Source organism: Ruditapes philippinarum, unplaced genomic scaffold, assembly GCF_026571515.1.
Source record: "Ruditapes philippinarum isolate M1 unplaced genomic scaffold, ASM2657151v2 ctg5823_1_1_1_1, whole genome shotgun sequence".
Classification (NCBI taxonomy): Eukaryota; Metazoa; Mollusca; class Bivalvia; order Venerida; family Veneridae; genus Ruditapes; species Ruditapes philippinarum.
The window spans coordinates 288984-300633 of record NW_026855826.1 but is presented as its reverse complement, the minus strand read 5'-3'; the positions used below and the strand labels follow the sequence as shown (position 1 = coordinate 300633).

Genomic DNA, 11650 nt, shown 5'->3' with positions numbered 1-11650 from the left:
GTAGAGAGACAAAGACATGCATATATCCAAAAACCGACTTCATATATTCAGATTTCATAATATTATTTTCAGTGATTTAATGCGAGATATATTTTTGTGACGGAGAAGACGGATTGAAAGTTATCTAAAGTACCCCGGTTAAACTGGTTTGCAATTAATAAGCAAAGTTTTTTTCATGGAGAAAGATATTTGTATGCAAAGAAATAAAATGTAGCAAATCATGAATTTTCTCTAAAAGAAATAAAATGAAAAATGCAGTAAGACCAGAATAAAGTAGAAAGATCACTTGTGGGCGATGATATATGTTATTAAGTTCAGTATCAATAGACTTATTAGTAATTTCAATTTAGAACGTCTTCCAGATTATATATCCAGACATTCCGGTATCCTCTTATTAATTAATAAGAGTGTAAAATTTCTTACTTACATAATATGTTCAATTTTATTTGTGATTTATTTTCCCCTACTTGCGTTTTGCCAATTGATCTCTTCATATTATTTTCAACGTTGCAAGCATATGTTCCACTTTCGTGTCGACTGATATTGAAGAATTTCAAAACGTTTGTCGACTGTGTTTTCATATATTGCTCATGTATCCATTCGTATGTAGGCGTTGGTTTACTTGTCGAAAAACATGTCACATTGATTGTTTCTGATTCAATAACACTGACGTTTCCATTTGTAACCTGAACGCTGTCGCCATTATAATTTGCAACGTGTATTGTAGGGACCCGTGGAGGATCTTGAGTACAAATTATAAAATGTAACGTAATGAGATAAATCTAAAACTGACATAAAATACTTTGAATGAATTTGTTGCGAGTATTGAGCCTCTGTAACACTTCACCTTTGAATGAAATAAATATAAAGTAAAAATGGCAAAGATATTTTGTCACGAGACTAACACTATCAAATCTGAATGCTTTAATGTGTGATAACAATACTTTTCTTTCAAATATTATAATCAATTATGTGCTTACGTTAGCTAAGAAATTGTAAATATAAACTTACAAAAGACAATAATTGAAAATGATGCTTCCGACTTTGAAATTATTTCTTTTTGACTTGCAGTTTCTTTCATCAAGTTTGTTGCTCTGCATGTACTATTTATGTCCAAATTGATGTTAGATATACTCAAACTCGGATTGCTTTTGTTATCATCCCATTTGATGTCAGGAACAGGATTCCCTTTTACATCGCAATAAAGTGAAAACGTATCGTTTCTCACTACGTAAAATATGTTTGATTGAATGAGCGGACCGCTTGAGTTTTCAAATTTAAATTTTGGATTGCTTGGAGGATCTGAAATGATCAAAATTGTAACATATTTTGTGAAACGTGACACAATATAAAGGCAAATTAAATGATTTGATATTAAAACATTATCTGTGAACAAATTAATCTTTTTTGGTTTGATTTACTGTACAATGTACTTACACAATATTGTTAGAATGAGTGATGATGAATTACTCCCGTCTTCATATGAACCATTCGTCCTTATCATCCTATTTGACGCCATGCATTTATAATTCCCCTGATTGCTTAGTTTAACGCTTGTTATTTCTAACGTGTCGCCTTTGCCAGAAAAACCAGGACCAGTCCATGTGTAGTTTGATAAAGGATTGCTTTCACTGTTGCAAGCAACTCGCAATGTGTTGTTTTCTATAACACGAACACCGCCAAATACATCTGTTTGTCCAATTTTTAAATGTGGTTTGCTTGGAGGAACTTAAAAACAACAGCTAGATTATTAAGAGAAGAATACTTTTGAGTTGATTTTATTTACTTTTTTGAGATTGAAACTATTTTTGAAATAACCACTATTTCTAAATCATTTTTACAATAATTGCAAAGTATCAAGCAGTAAATGTTCAATAAATTGAACACACACAGAAAATTAATAATTAAAGAACAATGCAGTTAATCGTAAGATTTGAAATTTAATTGAACTATTTATGATAACTTATATCAATGTCACATGTCTATTTGTTTAAACAGTCAATGTGTTGCTTTTAATGGATAAGATGTCAGCCTTTTTGAATTAACTTATGACACACACAAGGGAATTTTAACTTAAACTTACATTGTACATTAACTGTAACATTTGTTGTTCTTTTCCATTTACTTAATACGTGATTCGACGTACAGGAGCATGTGTTATAACTGCGCCATGCCGTCCATTTAACTGTGTTTGTTACGATACCATCTTGGGTACTTGATGTTAAGTCATGACTGTCGAAACAGTTCCAGCTCAATGATGCTAGTGGGTTTCCCCCCGAAATCGAGCAAACAAATGTGCCTGTATCAGACTCAATGGCCTGTATAATTTTGCTAGTATCAAATTCTTGTATCACTGGTGAATTATCAGGGGGGTCTGAAAAAAGACAAACGTTACTTTTATATATGTTACTTGTTTTGATTTGTTTTAAGACTTTCTCAGTTACCCAAATTATGAACGGTTTTATATACATTGTAATTTCTATGACCTTATATGCCTATCTATGCCAAACAAATCTTCACTTTGCTTCCAGAATTTGGCTTTACACAATGTATATTGTAGAATCAATAAAGATCATAACAGTCAATGATGGATTTTGTTACAGCTATATTATACTGTAATCACAATCTTGCAAGGTAGTAGAACTATAGTGCACAGACAAAAAGACTGTCTTCAGAAAAATTACTAGTAAAATACCTAAATTTCAAGGTATAAATGAAAACACCGCATGTTTGTCATTTAAAAAGTTATTAATAAAATTATAATTAGTATTTTATCTTATACAAAGCTCATGATTAAGCATTTCCCGAAACAAAGTTGTGGATGAAAATTTTCCTCTAAAATGCATAGTTACTTTGAGGCAAACAAAGGAGCCAAAACCCAATAACAAAAATGTTGATGATGATGATTTAATCAAACATGCACAATTCAGTTTCATTTCAATCTTTTTGCCCGTGTGCAGGTAATTAATCTGACGTATTGACGACCGGAGACGAATGGACAACGCTCTTTTTATTGCATTCATTAAAAGTTTCATAATTTTCTGAATAAACGTGTATGCATTGTATCAAGCTGATGTAAGCTATTTTGCCGGATTAGAAACCTTAATTGAAATCATTATTTAAATTTCTCAGCATGTTTTATAGTGTATAATTATGTAGTTGGAGTTCCAAATTCAAGGTCAAACTTTTTATGTCAATGCACGCGTCTGTGAGTCCTTGAACGTTCTAAGAATAACTTTCATTGAATGGAAAATGTCTTTTTTAAGTGTATTAGATAATATGTATTAGAAACGTACAATGGCAATCTTAAATTCCAAGACAGAACATCGACATATGTGTTTTCACATTAAATAATAATACTAACGATTAAATAAGAATGGGAATACCAGAATGGCAATCGATTTTGTCTACTAATTTCTTTAAGGGTATTAATGATCGCTCAGCATAGTCAGGATGCGAGTTACTGTTTTGTTTAAAACTTCAAAAAAATAGAAATATAAACGCCGTTCACATGATATTAAAACCAAAACTGCGGACTTACATGTAACATTAACAATGATTTCTCTGCTCCTTATATCAACTTCATCAGCTCGAGTCCTCACTTCACAATACAGACGTAAGTTGTTATTTGTCCTATTTGGACTGAATCGTAGAATACTTTCAACGGCTTTGAGACCATATTCACCATTAATGTATGTGTGGGTTGATGATTGTGTAAGGGTTTGCATAACATGCCCCGTACTGTTACGGAGATACCATTGTACTTGTGGTTCTGGTCGACATGCTGATGCTTTGCAAATGAATTTTTCTGTTGTATTTTCTTTCATGAAATTCCCATTTGATTGACTCAAAGTAACGCTTGTGGCAGGAACTGTTACATAATAAAATTCATAAAAGTATTAAATGAAATTACTTTAATGTTATATTCATATACTAGATGCAAATGATTAACCTAATATATTTCTTTATAAAATGACAGATAAAAAAATAATTTTGAAACCATTATTTGACTACTTTGATTTGATACAAAAGAGGTTATTTGACTGTTCCTTTAAGCCATTGATTAACAATGCTACGTCTTAAAATATAAAACATCAAACTGTCTCATGAAAGTCATATGTGTCATACAACATGGAGACATTAGTTATATATTAGAAGTAAGTGTACCTTTCTTCGTACTTCTATATCTGCAGAAGCACGAGGAAGCATTTAAACCGCGAATCTGCAGGGTGAGCTTTTTAATTAGTAAGAGGGCTTCTCCATATGGTAATACACTAACAGTATGCATTAGCGCCATTTTTGCATAAAAGTATGTCTTAATACTATAAGTTTATTTTACGTTTCGGTATCTGTGTTTCATTGCTTGTGCCATGCATTCCCTAGTACGCTGTCATTTTATAGTTTTGCTTAGATAATAAAACTACTGGGGCTGTCATTATGTGAAGCTGTTTCTTCCTTGCGCACTGATTCACGCATATTGAAAACCTTGCAACAACGACACGTGGTCACAAGAATCTATCCGTTAATGCATGTTTTCCTCTCGGTTCATGTACTCACCTACGCGCTTAGTGTTTATGCAATAATTATAGATAATTTTGGAAATCATATTTGTTAATTACTACGTACATACAGATCCTAATAGTTGCATGACAATCGATCAATGTTTTAGAAAAGCTTCACCTTATCAGATATAAAACAATATTATATTATTATTAGTATAATTAATATTATTGTTGTTGGTGTTGTTGTTGTTATTATAATTATTATTATTATTATTATTATTATTATTATTATTATTATTTACCTGATACTTGTAAAACGACTTTATTTGATTTTAAAATAAGTTCTTCACATGTCCATTCAGCTCCATGTTGAGTACGGTCAATTTTCTTTAGAATCACGGAAAATGTTCCATCACCATTACACAGCCCACCAAATAAATCACTGTCTTTTAGAAACCGAGATGTTATACATTGTCTATTAAAGTTATATAGATTTGCGTCTCCAGCGATCTGAGAATTTTTCCAAATTGTTTCTGAAACAGATTGTCCGTCCGTCCTTGAACATGTGAGTGTAGCACTGGAATTTTCGTTGGCATATAACTGAGTGGGTGTAAGCTGTATTATATCTGTTATTACACCTATAAAACGTAAGCATCCAATGAGATAACAATGCAAACAATAAGACACATGCAATATATTAAAAAACGACCAGAATAAAAAAACATGGATTTTTCGCGGAAATATTTACAAGAAGATCCAACAAGATGCAACAAAAATCTGCCATAATAAAATTAGCACCAAAAACGTTATAAACTAAAGGTAAAACTCCTTCTTTGAACAATAAACACATTTAACATTTTGGAGTTTTATTGCGACATGATTTTATTAAATGAATATATTTCTGATAAATAAACTGATCATATCCGTAATGCTTTGCGTAACTTAGGATAAAGACAAATTTGGAACAAAACCAAAGGAGATCTATTAGTCTTTACCGTTAGATTAGTTCATTTTTAAAGATTTGTGCACGTTTGTTAAATTATAAAAAAAATAAGGTAATTTAAAATTACTTAATAAAGATAATGGTCATCTGTTTGAATATTTTCATGAGACATGAGTACCAATATCAAAAGGTAACAACACTCTAGGATATTCATTTCGTAATGTATTGATCCTTTCCTGAAAATGAATCCATTATCATTTTTTTGTTATATAATATTAGGTGCGGCAAGTGTAGTGTGAAGTACTTGAATCTGTCAACAATGGCACGCAGCCTCAATATAATTTACCTAAATACCGAAAACGTAAAGTGACATTATGCCCTCCCCAATAACTAAGAGAGCAGGTAAAAACAAAATAATTTAATCTAACAAGTAAGTGTAAAACTAAGACGAAATAAAAAAACAAATACATGTAAGGCAGCTTAAATTGTGTGCACAAAATCCATTTAAACATCAATAAATATTTTACTACAAAAATGTCTCCCTTACTTTTAACTGATTTTATAAATAATATTTTTTAATTTCATTTAACCCCTTACTTCATGAGCATTTTGTGACAAATGGCTGTTTTCATTGAAACGTCTCCAGTTACAAGTTCAAATAGCTATAAAACTATAAAAACTGCTTTAATACTAATCAAACATGGCACACATGTTGACTGGACCATCGCCTTTGTAACAACATGCTCAGTCTTTTTCTTTCCTGTTACCATAGCAACAAGGGGACATCTCAAAATTGCCAAAAATAACTATTTTGCGTTGATTGTTTTCCATCAAAATTGATTTCAAAGTGCTGCAACTTCTCAATGAATTGAGATAGAGTAAAATGCTTTTCAGAGTTGATTACACGTTACCTTATGATCGACCTGGGGTCATTTTTAGCCTCTCCCAAAAGGGGCACATCTCCCTTCAGGCAACCCCCTGATGTATATTTTGGATGGGGGGGGGGGGCAACATTTCTCAAACAAAAACAAGTGTTAGGGGCCTAAATAAGTCATTTTTTCACCAATTGAGACAACAAATAGGGGGTGAACAAGGCGTTGAAAGGCGTGTATATCGGGTAATGGGTTAAAATGACGTCTTGATTTCGATTCTCACTTATAAATAACAATTCGCAAATCTTAAAATATAGTCAGTTTTTCTACAAAATGCTTTAAAAAAAATGTCGAACGCTAATTAACATCATGTTAGGGAAAAATATCGACTCAATACTAAGAAGCAGAATTACGCAGAAACTACAAATAAAGTTCAATTCATGAAAACCAACGAATGCAGCTCAAACGTATCATTAGTATGTCATCATAATTGACAAATGTTATTAACGTATGACCGAAAGTGTTTAAATAAAAAAAAATATCAAAAACAATGATGTAATAAGATAATATAAAAATAGTGTTTTAAATTATATACAGTATCATTCAAGGAAGTTAAAAAAGTGAACAAGCCATCAACCACTTCACAGTAATAACAAGCATAATGATATTTATTTACTATTTAAGTGAAGATGATCACCATTGTTTTGCATCTTAGAAGGATAAGTCAAATGGTTTAAACAGATTCTAAACTGAAAATGAAATCAAATATATATTGTTGTATAGTAGCCAAAAGGAATAATTTTACACGTTAGCAATTGCACTTACAACCCATGCTTATGACAAGAAGAGGTCAAAATATGCAAAAAATGCCCTTACTGCGGTAGTAACGCGGTAGAAATCTAGTTACTTCATGTACTTATCGCATGGTTTTGTTCTTACTTATCTATTATACTTAGTACACTTCAATGAGCATTTGAAAACTGTATTGATATATAACATTACAGTTTTTTCATTGATTCATATAGAAAAAAACTCGACTGCTATATAACAATACAGTTTTGTTCGCACCGTGTATATATCAATGTAGTTTTTTTCATAGAGGCTCCAATAGAGCAGTGGTAACGATCATTCCCAGTAGCAAAAAAAAAATGGAATCAATAAAATAAATTAAATAGATGAATACAATGAAAAATGTAAACAAAGATAATTAATTAAATGAAATTTACTCTCATTTAATCAAAAAGTACATCCGCTGAATGAATTATTTCAACTGAAACTGAAAAGCCCTTTAATCTTTAATTAATATTGGTAACAGTTTACAATCCGCCTCTAACAGTGGATGTCTTTTGTATATATTTCTTTTTTCGGCAGCGAAAACAACTTGAAAAAACTGCTTTATCATAAATAACTGTAATGTAGCTAACGATTTATTTATTTTTATTTATTTATTTATTTACTTATTTCTATGACAAAAAAGATAACATTATGCCATTGCGATAAAACAGTTATAGTATATGAAACTCGTTAGTTACGAGGATATAACACTGGCTGGGCTGGTCTCGGGATGTTTCTGCAAAAAATTGTTTCGGCCTTACGGCCTCGGTTTTTTTAGCAGAAGCATCCCTTGATGTCGCCCCAGCCAGTGTTATATCCTCGTAACTAATTATTTTTATGTACTATAACTGTAACATATAATGAACATTCACCATTAATCGCTGATAACACGTAAATTATTACATGAATATTTAATCTTTCTACTTTGCATAAAATCTTAGTAAATTTTTCACAAGTTTTGAGTTATTGAAATATTTTCGCTCATCTGGAGGCTGCTTTAAGTTGTTTTAAGAGCCTTATTCATATCTACTATAACCTTAATAAATTTATATTGGCTATTTACATAAAACCGTAAGTAAACACATGGCACTACATTTGGGTACCTTTATAGGAAATTAAACCTAGTCATGTCGGAAAATCATCATCCTAGTTGGTTTTTTGAATGTGTTTTACTTGATATAATATAGTTAATAAAGAACAATATTTCGACTATTTGACAATACAACTAAATTAAATTCCTTTCTTTCAAGGTACAATAATAATCATTGTTAAAATTGTTTACAAGTACTTAAACTACATGCTTAACTTTGCCTTTTTGTATTACCCAGTTTCTTTTGCTCATTTAACATAATTAGGAATATTAAACAGGACTTATTAAGCATTTCTTGTATATATAAATAAATTTTATATTATCTTTATAAAAGATGGTTTCTTACCTGCAAGCAAAACCAAAATCAAATTCAATCTCAAAGTCACGCACATTTTTGAAATATTTAAACTTGATTAAGTTGTTTTATAAAACTTCCTTGTTATAAGTTCCCATAAAAGTAGTGTGTATTTATCTATATTATTTTCGCATATATTTTGCATTCATGTAAAAGAATATTATCATATTACTTACGTGATCGAAATATTGAAATGTGAAAACTGCATAAAAATGTCCTTGATAATATTTCTATTATAAATCACTATGTTTTTATAAGTTGTAAAGAATTAATGACACAGAAAATGTCATGATTAAAGTTTACTACATTGTTTATACAAAATATACAATCTGATGTTATGGCTAACAAAATTATGTATTTGATATGGTGCACATTTCTGTCAACAGTTAACCATAAAATTATCTAACTTATTCGTTTTCCTGATAACACGATAAATAACAGACATTTGTCTATGGAACAGAATTAGTGCATTTATTCCATCTTGCTTTATGATATCGGAACTTACATTATGCTTGCTTCTATTCTTCTTTATGACAATGAAAACCTGCGTTTTGCTGAATTCAATCATGCCTTATGATTACTGAATGCATTTTCATGTAATTGCAAACTTTTTTGTTCCTACTAAACCATCAAACTCACATATTTCAATATGCTATATGTTAAATTGCATCTTTTATTAAGGACAACGTATTATGTTTGGTGTTTAAGATAACATTCTGTGCTTGTTCTTGATAAAACTATATGTAACATGGTAAGTTTATGTCAGTACCTTTAATTTGCTATAAATCTGCCACTTATATTGTCGACATTATGTCACAATAAATTATTAATTTTGATCAATAATTGGCGAATTTGATGTGTCTTAGCATTCATATGCTTTAATATATTCACTGATTACAAATATAATGTAATACATAATCACTGCGCATCGACAACGAAGATGACAACGATAGCGATATTATAGTCGCATGTGACAGTACGCACTAAGCAGTTGACAGTAAGCATAATGCGAGTTGTAATAATTTGTGTTCATATTATGACAGCAGGTGTCGCTTTGTCGGTACATCCCGTTATTTTCCGGATGATCCCGTATTTTGGCTCCCGTATACAGGGGCGTATACAGAACAGTGTTAGTTGGAGTCTGGACATGTAAAGGGAAAATTTAATGAAAAACAAGAGAACACGATGCGACAGACGAAAAGTGCGTGTTTTTGAAGATTTCGCCAGCATGTGGAAAAAAATGTTATATATATCTCTAATAACTCATCCTACAAGTGGCAACTCACCTCTTATATACAATTGTTTACACTTCTTTTTGAGCGTATGTGATAGTCGTATGAGCAATAGTGAAAGTGAATTTTAAGATATACTATGTGTGTGTTTTTATTTATTTCGTGCGCACGAGATACTGTGTCGTGGCCACGGGTTAATCAGTCGTGGCCATGATAGTTAAGTCGTGGGAACAAGATACTATGTTGTGGCCACGAGTTACTAAGTCGTGGCCACGAGATAATTAAGTCGTGGGAACGAGATGACTAAGTCGTGGCCACGAGTTACTAAGTCGTGACCACGAGATAAATAAGTCGTTGGCCATGAGAAAGTTAAGTCGTGCGAACGAGTTAATAACCAATCAAATTACACTATTTATATGAATTTTCCTAACAAGGATGCCCCTACTTCTCCTGTCCGTAAAAGTGCCATTTATACAAGTTATTGATTGGTCAGAGATTTAGCGTCATTGTGACCCTGATTTCTGACCAAATTGCCTAAAAATTATTAGGTGTCATCTACTGATCTTTTTAGGTTATATAAACTACGGCTTATTTTTTCTAAATCATTCATCAGACAAGGATTTTACATGAAGTGTCATGTTTATCTGACCCGTGACCTCAAATATCCTTATAGGATATCTACTGCCCATGGGCAATGTCCCTACCCAATAAAATTTTCCAGGACAAAGTCCCATAAACAATGTTAAAAGGCCGTTGTACGTACAAAATGACCAATTCTATCGTAGAATTGTCCCAACAAAGGGCTATAACTTTTATTAATTAATGATTGATTTATGGGCATTTTGATCCTAAAGACATGTATCAAGTTCAAAGTGAACACTTCAGTATTTTCAAAGATTAATGTTGCACGTAAATCTTTAAACAGAAATTTTCTAAGTTTAGAAAATCATGGTGTAATCTGATTTAATTATCTCGTCTGCACGACATAGTTATCTCGTTCCCACGACTTAAACGACTTAGTAACTCGTGGCCACGACATAGTAATATACAAACTTGACTTTTTTCTGTAAAATAAAATAAATATAATTTGGCTTCACACAAATATTGTGCTTTAAATCCTTTACACTGTAAGTGGGCAGTATGGCTATACATGTATAGTGTTATTACAAAAAAATATATGGAAGTTTCTTTTAAAGACAGACACATCTTTACTTGACCCGTAATAAGGAAACTTTTAAGCAGATTCCTATACATTATGTGTATGTGTTTTTATTTAAATAAAACATATTTGGTAAGAATTTTATAGATTTCAATAAATTTCTGTGAACTGAAAGATGTGCATAGTATATCATTAAGCACAAATGTATGTGAATGTGGTGGTATGTGCGGGATGTCTATATCTATAATCAGACACACATATGCCCAACATTTGAGCCGCGTCACGACAAAACCAACATAATGGGTTTGCGACCAGCATGGATCCAGACCAGCTTGCGCGACCGCACAGTCTGATCAGGATCCATGCTGTTCGCTTTCCAACTCTTTTACAAGTAGAGAAACCGATAGCGATGAGCATGGATCCTGATCAGACTGCGCGGACGCGCAGGCTGGTCTTGATCCATGTTGGTCACAAACCCATTATGTTGGTTTTTGTCGTGATGCGGCTCATTTGTAATTGACTATGCACATAATACAAAAATAAACAACTTCCTTTTTTCCTCATTATACATGTATATCTTAAAGACGTTTTCGGTAGTTTTCTGTGCGCATCGTTATGCGCATCCAAGAAAGATAATCACGGATAATTACTCTTCAAATGAAG

At 31.8% G+C, this 11650-nt stretch overlaps 1 protein-coding gene across 1 annotated transcript in view; it reads right to left on the bottom strand.

The window, feature by feature from the left end:
• Nucleotides 1-270: 270 nt before the first annotated feature.
• The window catches only part of LOC132744506 (uncharacterized), a 35868-nt gene continuing 24488 nt past the window's right edge, over nt 271-11650 (bottom strand). The window contains exons 6-11 of the mRNA XM_060733236.1: nt 4805-5140; nt 3542-3871; nt 2084-2374; nt 1438-1728; nt 1012-1302; nt 271-742 (exon numbers count right to left, since the gene is read on the bottom strand). Of these exons, the coding sequence (XP_060589219.1) occupies nt 420-742; nt 1012-1302; nt 1438-1728; nt 2084-2374; nt 3542-3871; nt 4805-5140 (1862 nt within the window). The 3' untranslated portion in view covers nt 271-419. The remainder of the gene's footprint in view (nt 743-1011; nt 1303-1437; nt 1729-2083; nt 2375-3541; nt 3872-4804; nt 5141-11650) is intronic.